Source organism: Helicoverpa armigera, chromosome 11 (genome assembly GCF_030705265.1).
Source record: "Helicoverpa armigera isolate CAAS_96S chromosome 11, ASM3070526v1, whole genome shotgun sequence".
Classification (NCBI taxonomy): domain Eukaryota; kingdom Metazoa; phylum Arthropoda; class Insecta; order Lepidoptera; family Noctuidae; genus Helicoverpa; species Helicoverpa armigera.
In genome coordinates, this window is record NC_087130.1 from 4,201,128 (window position 1) to 4,222,445 (window position 21,318).

Genomic DNA, 21,318 nt, shown 5'->3' on the forward strand with positions numbered 1-21,318 from the left:
TTAAACGAACAAAAAAACTAAGTTAAATATTTTATTCAGGGTGAAAAGGGGCTCAGAGGCATGGAAGGTCCCCAAGGATTTCCTGGCACTGATGGAAAGCCAGGTGAACGAGGAGATATCGGACCATCTGGCCTTCCTGGTACTCAAGGACCTCCAGGCTTGATTGGTCCTAAGGGAGACAAAGGTGACGCGGGCCCACCAGGGCCTGTTGCCATATCGAGAGACGAAGCGCTAGTTTTGACAAAGGTAAATACTTGGAATAATGTATACTTGAATTTGGACGAAACTCTACTTGTTATTTATAAAAAAATACAAAGTAAATCAGGGAGACCTTGTAAAGTTGGTATCTAATTAATATTGTTTAACTCCATTTTGAAACTAACAACAAACTCGACTGACATCGTTACTCATTCACATGATGTGTCTAAGATTTCCTCCATTACACATATTGTTTGAAATAGTAATTTACACCACGGATGATTAATGTTCAAAGCTAAGTGCACAGTCTCGTACGCGTTGATTACATAACCAAAGTTTGCGAAGTCTTTTGAACGTATATTTTTTATCAGGGTGATAAAGGGGAATCAGGTCCAAGGGGCAAAAGAGGACATCCGGGACCTCCCGGACCCAGAGGACCTCCGGGCGTACCCGGGCCACCAGGGACTCCGGGCAACAATGGAGTATCTGGTGATATAGGACTACCCGGATGGACGGTGAGAAATAACTTCTTTTAAACTATTCATATACTTTTTCCAACATTTTCGTCGGGCCCAAAACGGTCCTTTCAAACAGATGAAGGATCGGCGGTGTTGTAAAAATTGCAGCTTTTTGATAGATAAAGTGAAGTAGATCTGTGAAAATATTTGGAACTCAACCCCCAATAGAACGAAAAAAACCTTTCGAGTATTCGTTTGGCTTTTGACCTGACGCAACTCTTGAAAAAATGCTTTATTCACTTTTTTCGAATTGCAACCAGAATTAATGGTTTTTAAGTTAGATGCCTTAAATTTTGGATATACCATAATTACAGTTATACATTTGACAGGGTCCACCGGGCGCCGCTGGGCAGCCAGGAGCTCCTGGACCGAAAGGGGAGAAAGGAGATCCTGGTGGTGCCCCACTTGATTTAGAAAAGGTATTTTAGCATCGTCATCATCTACCTCATTGTTCCACTGCAGCTGAATCGTCTTCTCATATTTTTTTCTCGGATTCCTTCATATTTTTTTCTTTAAATTCGTCAGATGATAAGATTCACGTATAAAAAGTTACACTGGGACCTTTAGTTCGAACCTGCACATTCGTAATTAATGCCTTGGTCTAGTCCACGGCGACTTTCTAGGTTAATTGGACGGTTGAATATGTATGTATTCTGTTGCATCCTATACATATAAAGAGTGCGACCGAATAAAAGTGTGACAGAATAAAATAAAAGTGCAAATGAAACATACTTTTCAAGTAACTGGATCAAGTTCGGTCCTTTTAGAAATTACTCGACTTTTTTCTTTGAGAACGGTTTTTCGGTTGAACCCTGCCTTGGAGAACTGTCTTTTGTTATTACTGCTACTGTGTTCCACATTAAGCAATACAGGAGATTTTAAAATCGGTGACGTATTTAGTTGCCTGAAAGAAACAAAAGATATCGATTTTTCATCGATAATTTATTCGGCTAAAACTTGAGAGCCGATCCCGATTTTTTTTAACAAAACTACGTTCGGTTTAGAGTATGCCGTGTACACTAAGCCCGCATGTGGCTACAATCCGCTTTTGTTCCCCATTGACTAATATGAACGAGGCTTTGGCTTTACCAGCGTACTCCCGTGGCCACTCACTTTTTTATAGTGGGTATCGAATTAGTAGACCGAAATCCTGCCATGTGGATTTTATTCTATATATTTTTGTATGTAGCACTGGTGCTAAATTAAGTACTTATAGTTATTATTATCTTTTTAGGTAGGTCTTTTAATGGTAGGTATGCATATTCGAAATTAAAATCTTGCTGGTTGGTTTCTACTCTGTTTAAAAGTGGAACGAACGAAGTATTGCTTTTTATTCTTTACCAAACATCCCTGAAACTACCGAACTTGCGATAAGCAAAAAAATAAGACTCGCAAGTTTCGCCTTAAGCATTTTTGCGTTGTCTGCAAACTAAAAATGAAGTTTAAACAAATTCAAATAGTTATTAAGTTGCAAATATTTTTATATTAAGGTAAAAGGGGAGAAAGGCGATCGAGGGTACGACGGCGCGCCAGGTCCGCCTGGTAAGGATGGGCCCAGAGGCCCTCCGGGTCCCCCGGGAACACCGGCCACTAACATCCAATACATGACCGTACCGGGGCCCCCGGGACCGCCCGGGCCGCCCGGACCCCCCGGTGTTTATCCCAACGAAGTGCCAGATACATTGACCGATAGCCCCGGGATTAATCGTCTCGAGCCTACAGGAGGTGAGTTACAAAGTGGTTTGGGATAAAACGTAAAAATAACGACTATGGCTTTGAAATAGGTTCTAAAAATAATGTTAAAAACCATTTATTTATCAAACAAAAAGGAATAATGTTCAACAATTGTTTATTTAAATTCCGAAAATGTAACGCTATGCAAGAGAATGAAAATAAAAAGAAGCTCTGCTTTTTCGCAGGAAAACAACGCGATCCACTACAAATTATAAGAAACTTGAACCATCTTGTACAATACCGGCAGGAACCTTTTGGTACGCAATAGTTTTACAAACACTTTTACCAAGAACTAAGTCAGGATTGTTTTTCTTATACAGAGGAAACTTTCAAACCCGCTGAGTTGAAAAATTCCTATTTACATTTTAATGTTGCAAAAAATTGGTTAAAAGTTGTGCACAGCGAAGAACTTTTACGTTGAAGATAGTTTTGTTGATAGAATATTGTTTTGTTATGTTTTCCCAGCATACCGTGATCCTTTGGATCCTTTGGGTGATAATGCAGATTTCGAAGATGACGAAGATGGAAGAGCTATTGTTGGGACTATACTATTTAAAACTACAGATTCATTGATACGCGTAAGTAACACTTTACATATTACCTGTAAACTTCGTGAACTACAAAGAATAAATTTCACGTATTTTTTCCAACAGCTCGGCACAAACAGCCCCCTGGGCACGTTGGCGTACGTCATTCAAGAACAAGCGTTACTTGTACGTGTCAACAATGGCTGGCAGTACGTAGCTGTGAGTAAAAAAATAATTATTATAAAATTACTTGTGAATTTTACTGCCAATGAATTATTTTGAATTACTTTTATATAAATCATGTACAGTGTCATTTGTATTTAAAACCAGCCGATTTCTCGCGGTTTCACCCGCGTCCCATGCAAACTACTGCCTGTAGCGAGATAAAATATAGCCTGTGGCACTTAGGAACAGTGTGGCTTATGTATCATCAATGAAATAATTTTGGAAATCCGACCAGCGGTTCCAAAGATTACCCCCTATATACAAACTTAAAAATTTTACTTTTATTTTTGTTTGTGAAAAGGTGTCCTGAGAATATTTATTTATTTTTATATTATTTACCTCTTTATAAATATTAGTATAGATTATTAATTTCAAAAAAAGAACTTACAAATAGTTTCGACTAGCTTCTAAGTCTTTATAATTCCGTGTGTCCCACCGTGCATGAATACCTAGCACCTCTGACGATCTATAGAAATCACAGACAATATCGGTATCACTCTGGTATTGATAGGCAAAACAGAGGTAAACCGTATGCAGGTTCGATACGGGAATCTATTGGCCGGGTACATACGCCTTATCATGTGACGTGTTCGTAGAAACACGAGTGTGCTCCCATAGTTCATCGAAGGAATTATGGTCCTATAGTTCTACGGTGTACCGGTAAGCTGCCCATTGATACGGGACGGAACACTTAAACATCTTGGTTGTACTACAAACTTGTTGTAATCGGACTAGATACGTCGTAGCTTAATATGCTGTCGTGGGTATAAAGTAAATACGGGCAAAAAATCAATGGTCAATCTCATACGGTCATACATCAGTTTATGTTACTTTGGCTGAAACAACCTAGGTATAAAAACGAGGTGACAAAAATTGAAATCAGAAACAGTATAACCCATGTTTTATCAACTACGATAAACAAAGTACGGCTTTTAGAATATGTTATATTAAAATGGGGTTAATTTTAGTAATTTCCTCTGCCAATACACTGAAGTGGTGTGCGTGGTAGTTAATGTACGGTTGCGGTTAGATAATTTCAAACACCCGGTTTTAACACGACACGTAATGGAATATGAAATGAAATATGGAATTATTAACAAGCTGAATAATTTACTTTGTAGCCATTACAAGGTTTAAGTAATTAAAACTGACGAAGATAGAGTTTCAGTTATTAAAACTGTGGGAAAGTCCATATTTTTCTTCTGATCTAAATGGAAATATCTAGATACTTTGTTTATAGAAACAATGGTCTGATGAATATACAATCAAAATTGTTTCCTAACTCCCGAAGCTCACCCTATTAACCCCAGTTGCCTGTTCATTTGGATTAAAACACTCCCCGTCATCGACAAAAGAAACTTGATTTCTAAATATTATTACCACGAGATTTCAAGCTTTAAATATTCATGAATAATAAAGAAAATTTTCTTTTCCTTAGACTGTTGGGAATACGGAACTCCGCCTTTATTCGGGTCTTGTTATTTGAACGAAACTTATTCCTATTCCCAATGGGTAACATCTGAATGAGTTAACAATTTTGCAAATTGCGAATCATTTAAATTTGTCTCTTAAAGTCGGGGCCTAAAGTTCAGAATTAATTGTACAGAACGTCAACAAGGATGCTTATTTTCTCGTACTGTGAGGAAATTTGGAATATCTACAGTTGAAATATATCAATCAATGTTTTGTGCCAACATCTAATTTCTCATTTTCTTTGCTGACAAAATAAATTGTGTGAGGAAATTGTGTTTTGAAAAACTTTTTGATGATTGGCAGTTTCATGAAATATTTAGCTGTTTATTTTTTTATTTAGATGGGGTCATTGTTAGCTATCCATACGCCACCAGCAGGAGGACCGACAAGGTCACCTTTGCAGAATATTCTGGAAACTTCCAGCTTAGTGCATCACAAGAATCCTGCTATAGAAGGTCCTGTGGTAAGTTTGTGGAAAAACTATTCATTATATTTCTTAGAAGGTATTCCGTACCTGTATTTACCTTTATGTAGAAATTAAAATGTCACCGTTTAATTACGTCATCGTTCCTGCCACACTTTATTAGCATTGCATTAAGAAAGCTTGCTAAAACCCCGGTTTGAGCATGCCGAAGGAAATTGATGATTCAGCACTTTAATAACCTTGAACTTTCATAGCTGACATTTAAGAAATAGTTAATAGAGTAAAACATCTTGATACTCGCAGAATATTACGTTACACGGTAAATTAACTTTAAAACTTGAATTATTTCGACATCAAAAGATTGAAATGACAGAATGGAATTTCAAGACGTATTGATGCAAACCAGTCTCAGTCTAAAATAAACAATGTTTTAGGGCAAAACGAAAGCAAATTTCGCTAAAGTAAGAACGCTCTTAAGTCCTGTCAAGTTTCCTTCTGCGAAAACTAGACTAGACTTTACACTAATGGAATTGCTTTTGATTCAGGACAGAAGTATATTTTATTCATTGTCTTGTCAAATAATGAAAAAGAATATTACAAAAGTATACACGTTTTTAGACAGTATTTTTACTAATATTCTGCTGTTGCAAATAACACATTGTACTTAAGGTATAATTTTGTTTAACAGTTGCGATTAGCAGCTCTGAATGAGCCTCATACGGGTGATATGCATGGAGTTAGCAGTAGCAACTATGAGTGCCGAAGACAATCTCAGAGAGCCAATATGGATGGTACTTTTAGGGCTTTCATATCATCGAGGTAAGAAAAAATCTAACACATTACTCGTATTTAAAGAAAAAAAAACTCAAGTTTGTTTTGAGAACTTCCATTTTTATTTAGCGCTCTTGTATGTCTGTAAACAAAAAGTTCCTAATAGATATTCTTTATAGTACAGCAATAAAGAAAATTAGTAGTTTTGAAGTCAAGTCACCCATTTAATGTCCATTAAGGACGTCCTTTTAGAAACTATCAGTACTTTTAAAAACTTACTTTGAAAATTAAAAATTAATAAAATGTAGTATCTTTTGCAGCCTTTGATGTATTTTTCTTGTCATCAGGGTCCAAACAATAGACTCCATTGTGAGTTGGGTGGACAGAGAGATACCAGTGGTCAACACTAGGGGTGATGTGCTCTTCAACTCCTGGGGTGAAATGTTCGACGGGTCTGGAGCCCTCTTCGCCCATGCACCCAGGATTTACAGCTTCAGTGGACAAAACGTCCTTATGGATCCTGGATGGTAAGTATGCTTTAAAAACAAATTAATTTGCTTAGATAGGCAATGGAAAAAAATGGTAATAGACGATGATTATTTTATAAACGGACACCTAGTAACAAAATGAAAGTAGAATTTACACGTGTCTCTAAATCCAGGTTAACGATACAACGTTTAGTAATTTGAATACATAAAACCACGTTGACATTTGTTTATTATGTAACGCAAATTACTAGATGACAGATTGTCTGGAAACGCTATGACAAATTGAACATGAAAGGGAAGTCGAGAAAGCAGAACAGACGTTATCAGATTTGATAACCTAGAAATAAGCTACCTTATTTTCTGTGGCAATTCGGAACGACTGGCGGTATGACTTCATAACGTATTTCAATCTTAGAAGCCAATACACTCAAGATGCCCAAGGCTGGAATATTGTATTGCTTTTGCTTCAGAAATGAAAGTGTAAACGGTACAGGTTTCTTGGAATTGGGTATCCTTCGATTGGCATTATTGCTATCTTATTCGTTCTTTGACCTTCGTTCGATTTATTTATTTTTTCTACGGTCATTTGTTTGTCTGATGAGAAATGAAGTGTTTTTGTACTTTATATTAATCTATCAACGAACTTAAGTATCGTGACTGTCGCAGATCTATAAATTAGCGTTTGGGCTGAAGAAAGGCGCGTCTCAAAACACAATCTCTGGGACGCTAATCTTAGTAATCCTACCAAAGACTTACGTACCTAAAGGATGATTAGAGTTTCCAGACAATGTTTTGCTGACAGAGGCAGTTCATTGTGAAATAGTTGTATTATACGCGGTGAAATTGACATTTAATTTACCCAAAACACAGAGGTATTTATTTATAACCTAAACAAAGCCTGGGATCCAGGCCACAAGAGACAATTAATGGGGTCTATTTAATTAATTGTTCTGTACTGCTTATGAGGATAATTTGTAACGAGTTTTGTAATTTATCTAGGTATGGTACTTACCTATTTATTTTAATTACATTAACACCTGTTCTTTTTACTTTGAAATGATATCATCCATATAATTAGGATTACGTGGGCTAGTTCAATGGGAACAATAAATATGAGGTAACCATTAGGACAAAACTTCAAAAGTTCAAATAAGCATACAATTTTCCCAAGGGTTCTACCACCTATAATATTTGCCTCCATTCACATTAGACCCAATAAAGCCAATATCTGCCAAAATTGCGACCAAATTCCAATCTTCGAGGTTAGATGGTAACAAAATCTAATATACGTTATCCATTGCGTTTAGGCCTACTAAAGCCGTGTGGCACGGCGCTAATCCTAATGGTGAGCCAGCAATGGACGCCTACTGCGATGCCTGGCACAGCAGTAGTCCGGACAAGTTCGGGCTCGCGTCATCGCTTCGCTCCAATAAGCTTTTAGACCAAGAAACGTAAGTAGTTTTGAATTTTTATACACTGTGTTTACAAAAAATTACAATAAAGATAAAAAAACTGTCCTATTAAAGAAGAAAAATTAAAAAGAATTTAAAAATTCATCCATATCTTTGTCATTATATACATCAGTTTTATATTGGTGTTCTGTTCAGACACGACTGATATAGTAATTTGTTAAAGTTTTAACATTTTCCAAATGATTTCTCTCTGCTTTAATTACTAAAAAAAAATGTTCTGAATTTGAGAATATATGCAGGACGAAACCAAAGCCATGCCTAGTAAAAATAATCATAATTTCTGTCGCACCCATTATCGCGAAAAAGAAAATTCTCTACAAGTCCGTCCGTTGTGCTGAAAAGATTTTTCAAAAACATTTTCTTTTCCCAGATATTCGTGCAGTAGTAGACTAATAGTGTTATGTGTGGAAGCAACGCCAGTAGATACAGTTAGAAGAAAAAAACGATCCAAGTAAGTAAACTTTAACGTATTAAAACTCCTACGTACTCTTTTCCTTTTATTTTTACAAGATCTGCATAATTTTTGCAGCAATGGCAAAGTAAACATCTAGTGGAGACTTGAATTAAAATATTATTCACTTTATAAAAATTCTTTAGACTTTAAGGAATTTCTCTATAGCAAACATTGCGTCATCATCTTTTAGTTTTTTAGCGAAAAACTTACTCTTGTTTGTTTTTTGCGTTTTCCACTGTGCGAAAGTAATTGGATCCTCCTTTCTTAACTTATTTATATAAAGTAGGTGCTTTCCTAGTACGGTCAACACTTTGTGCGATGAGCATGTTTGTTGGCTGTGGTCTGTGTATTATAAATATATGAATTATATGCAGTTTATCGGTTGTGTTAGCACCTATAATACACTCTAGTCAACAGCTTGTACAATATTATCTGATAGTGGTCACAGCAGACAATAAAACCGATGTTCTTGTTAACAAACTGCCTAGTTCTTTAATATCTATAATAGCTTTTTCCCAGTCAAACACCTACCTACCTACCTAACAAATGAATTCATTGAACACGTTTTTTCTCGCAGGTACCACAACGTGTCAGAAAAATTGCAATTTTTAAACGATATCGAAGAAAGAAACGAAACTAGGCGAAAATTATAGACATTGACTAGCTATTTTTACTAGAAATTAAGAGAATTTTGTGAAGACTGTAAATAAATTGTATGTAGATAAATACGTTTTCGTAAAGCAATGATTCCGGTGGAACATATCGACAATATTTACTGAAATAAATAAACGATGCTGTAAATGGTTTCTCTAAAAGCAGTGATGCGATGTAATTCCGAACTCGTGTACGGCAAAAAAATATTTCAACCCTTTTGGTGCTTTTCGATTTACTTTTTTATTAATTTCAGCTCTGTTTATAAGTAGAAATTACAAGATACCTTCATAAAAACCTGAAATTTTTGACGTTCATAATTAATTTACCTACAAAAAGTAAAAGCTGAGACAAGGTCAAACAAAAGCCTATCTGGTTGGTACAAAACAAAACGTCTTGAGCAAATGACAAGAAAAGACAGCCGTATTTATTTATGTTGAAATAAAATGCCAAGTTTTTGTTCTTAAATCATATTTTCCCTTGAAAATATTACGTTCAAAGAACTTGTCAAAAAGGTCTTCGCTCTGGCAAAAATTCTCGGAGCAAACTTTTTGTAGTTAAAATTCTAAAATGCTTTGTTCTGTAAGAAGGTTGAATGTTTCTTAAATTATTTTATACCTCGTCATCATAATGTGCTCAAAATAACTATCTATATGATAAATGCCAGTACTATCGTTATCACTGAATTTAGAAAAAGCGAGAATTACTTTTATGAGTTACATTTCCGTATATTTGTAAATAGCAAATTTTAATCACTGTATGTAATAATTTATTATTGTAAATAACTTTCTAGACTTCTGATTAGTTTAACTAAGAGCGAGCGCTTTTATTTTTAAGCAATTTTAAAATTATAATTGTTTCGACGTTGACATTGTATGAAAAAATAATTCTAAATGTATTATTTCTAAATTAATACGTTCTTCGGCCTCCATCTTTGAAGCCTAATTATTAATTATAAAATGTAATTAAAATGGAATGTTAATATTAAAATAGCTACAATTAGTGTTGTATTTTCTCTGTATATATTTATTGTATATTTATATTGGGACTGTTCTCATACTATGTTTTTAGTGTTTGTAAATATAATTATAACTACCTATGTATTCCTCAAGATCCGTCCGTCAAATAATACCAAAATTGACGAGTAAAAAATCCTACAAAATTGTGAAAATTTCCACCATGCTTGATCCCTAATTATGAAACAGTATAAAAATGTTATTTGACCAAAATAAGGCATCCTCATACCACATATCATTTTTCCCAATATTTTGTACAAAGTTATACTTTTGTGTTTTAACTTTCGGATGCCATTGCCAACGAGAAGCCACTGTAGCGTGAGAACAGTCTACCTGTGATAAGTCAATATAAAATAAATGTCGACTCTATTGTTTAGCTGGTAAAGTTTATTTTACTTTAATTCATAGACGCATCAATTGTAAGTGTCAAGTGAAATGATATAACTAATAATCGTAAGGACCTTGTAATTTTTCATTGTTAAAAAAAAGAACGAATGCTAGGTAAAATTTTATTGTACTTAATAAGTACAGATTGTTTTGAAAATAAAATGAAGGTTTTTTATTAAGTTTGTAGTTTGTTTTTATCACCTTAGCTTTCAAAACCCATAAAGATTGTATAAATGAATGAAACCTACTTTCATAGTTTAGCTCCTGGAATATATATGCATAGTCAGGTCAGTAGTAAGTAATTCTAATTAGGTTTTCATCTGATGCTTCCTACACACATACATTTACATATTGCATTGAGCGTAGGTGTAAGTAAAAGGTCATACCTCTACACAGTTGTTAACATTTAGGATCTTGATACTCATATGCATAATTGTTACTGAATAATATAACAATAGTTCAAATATCATCAAAAGCTAAAACAAGGTATGATACACATGGGCTTCGGGATTTTTAGAAAGAGTTACCATGGCCCTGGTAGGTTCATAAAAGGCCTACAACGGAACACGGCGGTTTTTAGTCAGTAAGAGTCTGACACTCCCTCACCGCTGCTAACCCTGATTTTTGACGTTGTTAAAAAAAGTATGATACACATTATTTAATGCCCACTTTACTTCTAGGAAATTATTTTAAAAAAGTAAGTACTGAAATGAAAATACACCATAACTGCGAAACCTATATTCCCATAACTTGAAACACTAACCATAAATAATTTACTTTGCGAAAGAAATATGAAGGCAACACAACTAAAGCATAATAAAATTATACCAGCAGAATATAAAAGCCGAACAATAATTCGCGGTAACTAAGTTAGTGGTTTATTTCAATGCGTTTATGCAAATATAGTTACATACACGCGTGCCGTTCTTGCTTTAGTTAAGCTAGACATGCGATGATTAAGCCTACTTGCAGAATCTACGATTTATTGTGATATAATGAGGCATAGTTTTATTCGGTGTAATGTAGAACAATGGAAGATGAAATATAGTGCTACTTTTACCTAGGATGGAACAGGAAGTTTTTATTCGAAAATGGTAAGTTTGTCACTTCAGTATACAACCACAGATTACTATAATAGTTAATACAACTGTTAATTTTATAGTCATGAGTAGTGGAGGAGGAGGAGTTATGTGAGCATACTCTTACCGCATTCAATACTTATAAATGTACCTATCAAAGTATGTATGATATGCACCTACTTCAGATTCAACGAAGTTTACAATAAAGAGCCAACTATAATGTCCGAAATGATGAAGTATTTTTAGATCCCCTAAGTCAAGCTCCAAAATCAAGGACATTTTTCACATTCCATATTTTAATATATCAGCAAAGTTTCCACATACGGCACATAACTTCAGCCACTTTGCATAGATTTCAGTGGAGTTTCAAAAAACTACAAAAAGTACGGGAGCTGGCATGCATTGCCTACCAAAGCGAGCCATTGACCCCAATTGACTTTTTCTGCAACGAATTTGCATGTGATAGGGTTTTTTTTTTTCTATTCTTCTCTAGTTATCTAGAATATTCTGGGCAATTTTACTCTAAAATTTTATAGGCATTCACACAAGTGTTGTGGCTATTGTTAGCGGTCATAATCTGTAAATTAGATTGTAGAACGAAGCTTATTGTGTACGAGTAAAAAATATAATAAAAATCGATATCAAACAAAAAATCCGGCTTACCCCAGACTTTTCGTTAATACCTAAACTTTCTAACCCCAACCTGACCTTACAACTCAACACGACGCAGTTGAAGTATTCCGCAAAAAGTTGAATAAAAGATTTTAAGTAATCCAAAACATGGAACGTGGGTAGCTAGTTCAAAAAATTGCTTTACTTTTCCCAGAAACCTTTTGATGAAATGTAGGTTATCGACCGTCGCGAAAAGGCGTCACAGCTCATTTATACGCGACCAATGTAATAAATGGGTAAAAAAACAGAAGTGCCATGTCACTGTCGAAACATTAATTAGGGAGAGTCATAGCTTGTAATTTTGTAAAACAAATTATTGGGAAATTGCTTTTGGACGTTGACACTGCCTGGCGTGCGAAGTTTCCAAGGTAAAATTTTTAAATCATATTAAAAGCCTTGTGAAAAATATTTGTGTCGCGTCTTATTAGAATTGATAAAACATTTGTTATTAGGAAATGCTTTTAAAATACTGAAAGGTTTTACCTAATGTAAAAACTCAGCTTAGACAATTACCTAAATCCGAAACTCAACATTCGAATATTTACCAGTAGGTACTCGCTACACCCTCGCCAATTCTGCGAATTAAATTAACAGTCTTAAATATGCATGGGATCTACATCTTACATATTCCTTCATATATATTAAAGTAACCCATTTTATCTTATAATTTCCCTATCTACCCCTCTTAATGCCGTAAACGATCCATGCATACATTCGGTCGTGCGGAATAGGGATCGTAACGTCTGCATTTCGCCAAAATTTATGGCTGACATAGGGCATAACCCTAATCCCAAATATGAATGAAAATGTTCTGATCTTTATTCTCCTTAGTCTTGAATGTTATACAGAGATGCAGGTGGAAATAGGGCGTTCGTTGAAAATTAGGTCTTGGCTATTCATACCGGATTTGCGTCGGAATCCGAGGTGCTTTAATCCGATTTCATTTCAGAAGTCAGAAGTCGTTTGAATCCACTGTGAGTAGTACTTGTGATTTTTGCACGGGAATTCCTTTGCGATGTTCGTGTTCAGTTCATTGGAGGTTGTCGCTTTTATGCTCATATTCAAGCGTGTGAGGATGGGTTAAGAATTTTGCACGGACAGAATTGTTTTTTGTTTGTTTTTGTAGGAACTTTATTTGACCAATTGACGAAAGTTGATACAGCGACATTAGTAGGTATGCTTAGGTAGAAATGAGGCCAAAGTGGATTATTTAAATGATATGAAAAGTTCCGACTATATAGTATTAAGACTATATATTTACCGCTGTTACCAAGGTTAAAATACTTAATATACCTTTACTTTGAATAAAGCCAGGATGGTATTTTATTTATTTGGGAATTTCTTAAATTTAATGAAATCAGCACATCTATGATCTCGAGGTTAATAACCTTTTTATACAACTTGTCTATAAACATGTCCCGAATAACAACAGAATCTTTTTCATATACAAAGCGGATTTTACACTAAAACCGTAATAACACTAAGAAGAAATGGAATACTAAAAACACGCAGTACCATCCAAACCCGCACTAAACAAGATAAAAACGTCAAAACACATATACGGGGTGCCTGCAACATCCATTGTACCAAGTTACACTTTACCGTCAGATGTACAAAACGTAATCCTATCTCCTAGACAATAAGACAGAAAATATAAATTGCATGCAATCATATCTGTGCGGATAAAACTTTAATATGACAGGAACAATGGAGCAGCTGGCATGAAGTGAGGTAACACTCATTATATCATTTCGTATAAAGTTGTCACTTTTTGGGCACGAACATGTGTTAAAATAATCTGTCTAATAAAACGGGGTCATGGGAACGTATGGGAGGAACGTGCCTTTGTTAAATTAGAGGGGATTTGGACTAAATTAAAGGTGTTAGATCTCCGTCCAAAGTGGCCTGGAGCAAGGGTCATTCTGTAATGGAAATGTGGATTTTAATACACCGAAGAGGTTTTATTTCGTATCGTTTATCCAAAGGTCCACTTCGTTTGTGTCCGCTTATTATCCTTTGTGTACAATTTAAAATTACCATAAGTAACGATAATGGAATTACATTTTGTAACTCGCTCCTAAACGTTTGCTTTGGTTAAATGAGTTTTACTATCTATATTTTTTGTTGCTCGTTTTGTGGGTGCACCTTGAACACACATTTACACGAATTTAGAACAAGCACATATTTAAGATAATACTTACTTATATTTTAAGCTAGATTGCATAGGTGCTGTCTGCTTCTTTTTGATTCTATTACATCGAAGCTCAATTATATTGAGTTGAGAGTGTAATACAGTACCTATCTATAACTATTTATTTGAGGAGATAAAATACAAAATGATAAAAATAGATTAAAATATACGATTACTAAAAGACTAATCCTTTAATTGACGTCTCATCTAAAACTTACGTGAGTGGTTTCAGACATATTCCTAGGAAGAGCTTTATAAAGTTTCTCTTGAAAATTCTAACATAAAGGAAATAAAGGAGAACGATATATAAATCCGTAGATCAAAGTCGAAAGCTCGCCCGTAAATGATCACAATATTCACGTTCATTTTTATTTGCAATCATGAAAGGAGCAATGTATTTGTAATGAAAATGGAATTGATTTTCAAATGTTTTTATTTTTATTAGACACTGAAGTAGGGAAATGATCAGTGGATGTCGAAGCATTTATTCTTTTATAATGAAGCGTTTTTGCTGTTATCAAAATATATTTACTACATAACAACCACGAAATATAAGTTTGAAACAAAAGAAAACACAGCATGAGCCGTAAGCTACTCCAACATTTCTTAGACCCCATTACAACATAAACTTCACTTTTCTGAAAACAACTGTTTACTATGCATTTTTACGTTCAATTTTCAAAGTAAGACAACATGTGTTCATGTTGTTGCTTATAAAACATAGACCTTAACGAATAATTATGCTATCTAATACTCTGATTGACTTTCTACCTTAATACCTAATAGGAAATAACCAAAGGTTTTTTAGTCCAATATTTCAAGTACTACTGGTACTTGAAATATTGAAATAAAAACTGCAAGAATACCCAAACAAACAACAAAGACCTACACAGTACACTAGTACATTTGCAATGCAGTCGCCATAAGTTAAAGGGTGTTTCCATTAACAGCCGTGACGCGGTCGCCGCTGTCGCATCGCTCGTGTAGCACTGTCATTATTTAGCTGTTATAACTGTATGTGTGGTTTGTTGTACGATGTTTTATAGATAATCATTTTAAAGGGAATTTTTGAGTATTCTGTATTTGGTGTAAAGAACAAAGATTTACACAGTAACATTAGTACATTTGCAATGCAGTCGCCATAAGTTAAAGGGTGTTTCCATTAACAGCCGTGACGCGGTCGCCGCTGTCGCATCGCTCGTATTGCACTGTCATTATTTAGCTGTTATAACTGTATGTGTGGTTTGTTGTCGGATGTTTTATTGACAATCATTTTTAAAGATAATTTTTGACTGTTCTGTATTTGGTAAAGAATTATTAAATAAAGGTATAAAAACATTTAAATCAGTTAATACAATTTGTGATCCGTCCTCTGTAATCCGTTGGCTTTTTCCAATGTGGATCATACCGTTCAGCTTTCTCACCAGCTTGTTCATTCTTTCATTATATAGCGAACATTAACCTAACGTAAAAAACTCTACAAGTTTTACTTAAAAACCTTTAGTAGCGTAATAACAGGATAAGGTGCTCTACCACCAAAAAAAGCAACTGAAATGCACCAGACACCTTTTGTTACTAAATAGCATAATAAATAGTTTTTAATCTGACGCAAAATCCAAAGAAACGGTTGCTCTAGCGTGACTTGTAATACGTCTGTTACCGACCGTGGTCTGCTATAGATTGAAATTGATAGTCAGACTATGTAAGTTGTTTCTCCAACGTTAGACGTTTCTGGGCGTGTCAGCAAGTTGCGTGTTTCTTTAACACTCCAGATATGCAGTTTTATGACGAAAATGTGAGCTCGTAAACAGATTTAATGTGTGAATACGAACTTAAATAAGGCCTTAGTTAGGTATGGAAATAAACAATTCCTTATCAAGTTCTGTAAACATAAAGGACTTTTTATGAATTTTGTTGCGTGTTGTCATCATTTTTCTGGTCGTTGACCACGTTGGTCAGTGCTTACATTAAAAATCTACGTATGGAAAATTGGTGTTGGTGTTATTTGTTTGAAAATAAAAGTAACAGGCCACTAGCGGTGTTTGTTGTTAAATAAAAAAATAATTGTAAGTACTACGGTGTATTTTAAAAATTACGGGTGTCACTGGCGATAGACTACAGAGAAACCTAAGGAAAAACACAAGTAACTGTAAGTATATTTTCACAACATTCTTTTTATAAAAGGTTCTTCAAGACACTCAATAATTAGCAGTGAAAATAAACAAATGACACAATCAAATAGCCCTTAACAAAGGACAAACTTTTAGCCCTCATCCGCGAACCGTAGTGAACGCATACAACGTTTCAGTAGTTTGTCGTAAATGCAAATGTTTGTAAGCGATGTATGCACGGAGGAAAGAAACATAGCGGATATGCCATAAGGAAGGTACTACACTCCTTGTAATCAATTGGGTGTCATCAGCTACTGCAGCTAACGAAGCGTTCGGGTGTCTTGACAAATCAAAACCAATCCGACAAAGATTGGTCTTGATTGATTGGTGATTTTATTTTGAAAACAGAAGGTGGAGGGCGGAGCTAGTAACGTTTCTCTTTTCCTGAAAACCCGCATTTTGACGCGCTATTCTCTCAGAAGATTTTGCGTTATGTCATCTCCGCTAGTAATTTTGTTCTCCGTGGATTTGTGACATATCCATCGCTAAGGTTACACGCACAGTTGTATTTCACGGGACGATTCAACGAGAATTGTTATTGGCGTATGTATGTCGCATACTGAGGGATTTAGTATTTGTGAATGCATGGTCGTCTGAATTCTTGAGGGTTAAAAAACAGTTGAAGTTGTAATTTGATTAACAGCAAGTAGATGGAATAGGCGGAATAAATAAATGGAAAATGTCTTGAAAAAGCTGAATGCTTGAGTATAATTATGTCAGATTGATACGCCGCAGACAAATGTAAGATCTACTTAGTATAGATAGATATACATATGGATACCTTTATAAATATAAAATTACGAATTAAGAGAAACAAATAACGGCGCGGTTCAGTGCGTCTTAAGTTTGCACCGAATGTGAGTCCAGTTCAGTATGTGTGAGGTAGAATACCTGACGCTGGTATTCTGCTGGATCCCTACAATGATGTACGGACATCGAGTAGACCGAACAATGACTATCATTAAGGCGTAATTAGTGCTCAGTGCTGTGTGTATTTGAAATAAGGTAAGTCTTAGTGAATAAGTATTTTATGTTCTTGTGTGTACATAATAGCTTTGTCATGACCTTGTTCAAAGGTATTCTTGTCAGTAAATAGGCCTATGATCTCTGAAATATTACGATCTTGTTTGATTTCCCTTAAGAACATAAGAAAACGGCTCACTTTTCAGCAAGTTCATGAAAACTGTAGGTACATGATTTATAGACATAAAAATCGACGTAAAAATTGACGTAAAAATCTTAAGATTTTTCACTAAAACAGTAGGAACATAAAATTTTAGTATCACTCGCATACAAATGTTAGACTATTCTATGCATACTAATTTTATTGGTCGAAATTTACGATTCGACGCGGCATAGGTAAGACAATAATAATAATTCATATTTCTCGTAATGTCTGTCTGTCGTAAAATGTCTAGGCTGTGGTATTATGTAAGTTATGTCACAATTTTAATGGACTATGTAAAAGCCTATTTAAATATAAGCAAGTTTCTATTAGCCTGCTATTATATTGCTGTCCTCTGTTGTACATAGGCCTCCTCCAATGAGCCAATCATCCCGTTCTTGGGGAGCCATAGCAAAAAGCCTTGGAAATAAATGTACTTAGTACAAGTGAAAAATACACTGTTTGCTGTTCGATTTTACGCTTTCAGTTTACGAATGGTTTCAGAGAAACCACAAATAATTTCTTTTTTTTTGTTACTCGCAACGTAGCGTTACATTTATTTTACCACACCTTTTAGTACAGAAAGCAGTTTCATTTACGCCTCACCACGTATTTTTTAAATTTTAAAGTGAAAATAAAACAAAACCCATATAATGTGTTCAACAAAGAGTTGGTTTTTCGTCAATGCGTAATTCTCATATAAAACTACTTCCAATAAACAGTACTATAGGGTTGTCCAAATTTTACTATTACCACACGATCTGAATCGTAACCACGATCTATCGACTGATGATTCGCGTGTTTCCCTTTCCATTTTAACGGCACAACCCTAAAATGAAACGCTACGAAAGGTACTCTACTTGCATAGATTTTATTACGCCTTTACTAAGGTAGTAGAGCACGTTTCCACGTGGCGTGTTTTCTTAGTACACCTATTACATGTCTGACACAGGCTATTTTGTGCAAGGCTTGAAGTTAAATCGTTTACATGGCCGCTCACTTAGATGCATGTTCGTGACCTGAAACGTTCTTAAAGGACTAGATTTTGTGTGTTATACAATGAATATGTAATGTGGGTAGATTGAAAGACAGTGTAGTTCGGAATAATGGTGCGTTTTTATATTCAGGAGGGTTTTCACCTATGGCCGGAGAATAGTAAATAGAGGGTACATAGTATCTTACCTGGACTTAGGTTTATTATGGAAAACGGAAAAATCTACCTTTTTCTCCTTTTTTAGGTACAATATTTTTTTATTAACTGAATCACTAAAATAAGGTTATTCCGATTCACGTTTTATTTGTTATAAATAAGTTCAATTCATGATATTCTCCAGCCAATAATATTAATGAGGTAGAGAACTACTATTATGATATTTGGAAAATATTTCTTGTGGGTTTTCAAAGCAATTACTATTCAAACATATTCACGATAATATTTATCTGACTACCTAAATTTCAATAGACTTCTATACAGTCTGTCGGCTTTCAGATGAGCTAATTTAATTTCCACATACTATATTATAACTTTATTGACATAATATTATAAGCTCAATTTTCTATTTTATATCTACTAAAGTCAATTCCTCGTTTAACGTGACTTCCACAACTCTCTATTATCAAAATATTTTGATTTGGTTGGTTGGTTTTTACAAGCTCTTTTAGGCAAATTCATAATATTTCTATAATCATTTAGAAATCACAGATTCCAAAACATAGTCATCATTTCAAGAATCTCTCTAAACAAGAGTCACGTTTTAAAAACATCAGTGTTTTACACTAAACCAAAAACCCAATAATTTTAAACCCAACAACATTCCTATCACAGCACAACCGACAAAGCTTGCTCCGTTACGTGCATAACATTTGCTCAAGCCTTTAATAGGCAAGGAAATTGATTGTAAATAACTTCAGGCCCAACTCGAGTAGATTATCTAAAATTGTTGGGGTTGGGGTCTGCGATAAAATAGCCCTACGTGACCATTTTTAAAAGGGGTGAGTTTGACGTTTAAGTGATTTGAATGGTGTAAGGATATTTTTGGGGTAAATTAAAAATGTGGAGGGAGTTTTATTGTAGTACTAGCTTTCGCCCGCGTCCCGTTGCCGGATGGTGACAAAAATCTACTATCCTAAAACCTTCTCCCGAGTCTAAGTTACCAACCCACTAATTTTCAGCCCAAATCGGTCAAGCCGTTTTCATGTTATGTCGTGACAACGGAAAGCGGGTTTAATTTTTTTATATTATGTAGATTTGAGGAACTTGTGGATTCGAATTGATTTTTTTATTTGGTTTTGTAGCGCAAGTGGATTACATTTTTAAATTCAACATGAAATTTTTGTGTCTTGAAAAACTACGTATTACGTAATATAAGATGAATGTAAGTAGATGTATAAATTATTGCAAAACACATAAACAGAATTTAAATTAAAGCCATTTGTCATGGGGCACTGTGAATACTAAAAGGTGAAATGTATTGAAAATTCACTAATTCATTTTAACCTTGATAATATCTCTGTCGAACCAATTCTACGAATAAAGGTTAAGTAGCCAAAATCCCAAGTTAATACTTAAATTAAATCCCAAATATACATTAAACTCCTGCGTAAAACCAAAGTAATATAATCCGATAAATGTTGTTTCCTCATCATTAAGTAAAATGAAGCATAGGGAAAAAGTTACTGTGTAACATTGTAATAGGTAAGTTAATAATAATAATTCATGTTTTTATATGGGTAAGCTATATTCTTGAGGTAGTGGCTAAGTAACAGGAAGCTAGGCGGATCACAATATCTACCCATACATATCTATTCTACGCCTATTTGCCTCCTTGTTATCCAAAAAAATAAAGCAAACATTTGAACATCTTTGGCAGTCGCTACGGATAGTAAGAATCCAGTAAATCTGACCACCAGTTTTACCAAGGGTTACTGGGTTGCCCGGGTAACTGGATTGAAGAGGTCAGAAAGGCAGTTGCTCCTTGTAAAACACTGGTACTCAGCTGCAGGTTTGATTGGAAGCCGACCACGACATAGTTTGAAAATGGCTAGACAGATGATATAAATTACTTTACGAAGTCTTACTCCGTTCATTCTAAAAACTCGGAATACTATTTAATACTCACACTACCATGACCTAAAGGAGTCAATTCGCTTTGAATTCCTGGATTCCTAATAAAATCTTTGTGAACCTTTGTAAAGTAGATACGAAATCGACGGAAGAAGCTGTCGACTGCCAAAAGGATTGAAGTAAAGGAATTGTGTCAAACTTTATTGAAACGTAGGTGCTTTTGTGATGTCAATACAGTTGAGATACAAAATTGGTAGTAAACAGTGTCTTGTTTTGTGTATTTGAAGAAAACATAAAGTCTTTAAATAATTATAATTATGATAAGACTGGGAAATGAGATGATAACTAGATTTTGGATCCTTAAATCGTGATAAGCAGGCTTCTTAGCGCATTCACCTACGTATCTACTTCCCAATCACGGTGAGCGTTAAAATAAACAAAATAAACCACCATGATACATTCCCATTTTGGCTATTTCATCATTGGCCATCTACTTATTCATAGAGAGATATCATAGGTCCATGATGCGCAACATCCCTTACATATCTTCAAACCAAACATCCCACTCCGTACCAACGGCAAAAAATAAAAAACAAAATGCACCCAAAAAAAACAACGAAAACGTTCCTAAACGGAAT

The 21,318-nt window shown here is 34.8% G+C and overlaps 1 protein-coding gene across 2 annotated transcripts in view; it reads left to right on the plus strand.

The window, feature by feature from the left end:
* The window catches only part of LOC110379525 (collagen alpha-1(XVIII) chain), a 124,718-nt gene that overhangs the window by 54,509 nt on the left and 48,891 nt on the right, over positions 1-21,318 (plus strand). Inside the window, exons 11-23 of one of the 2 annotated variants that reach the window (XM_064036900.1) lie at positions 40-246; positions 570-713; positions 1,046-1,135; positions 2,207-2,441; positions 2,636-2,707; positions 2,916-3,028; positions 3,104-3,196; positions 5,016-5,138; positions 5,788-5,918; positions 6,218-6,397; positions 7,666-7,809; positions 8,201-8,281; positions 8,862-8,961. In XM_064036900.1, the coding sequence (XP_063892970.1) occupies positions 40-246; positions 570-713; positions 1,046-1,135; positions 2,207-2,441; positions 2,636-2,707; positions 2,916-3,028; positions 3,104-3,196; positions 5,016-5,138; positions 5,788-5,918; positions 6,218-6,397; positions 7,666-7,809; positions 8,201-8,281; positions 8,862-8,937 (1,689 nt within the window). In that variant the 3' untranslated portion in view covers positions 8,938-8,961. Of the gene's footprint in view, positions 1-39; positions 247-569; positions 714-1,045; positions 1,136-2,206; positions 2,442-2,635; positions 2,708-2,915; positions 3,029-3,103; positions 3,197-5,015; positions 5,139-5,787; positions 5,919-6,217; positions 6,398-7,665; positions 7,810-8,200; positions 8,282-8,861; positions 10,512-21,318 lie in introns of those variants that run through there. The other variant, XM_064036899.1, reaches the window with a different exon arrangement.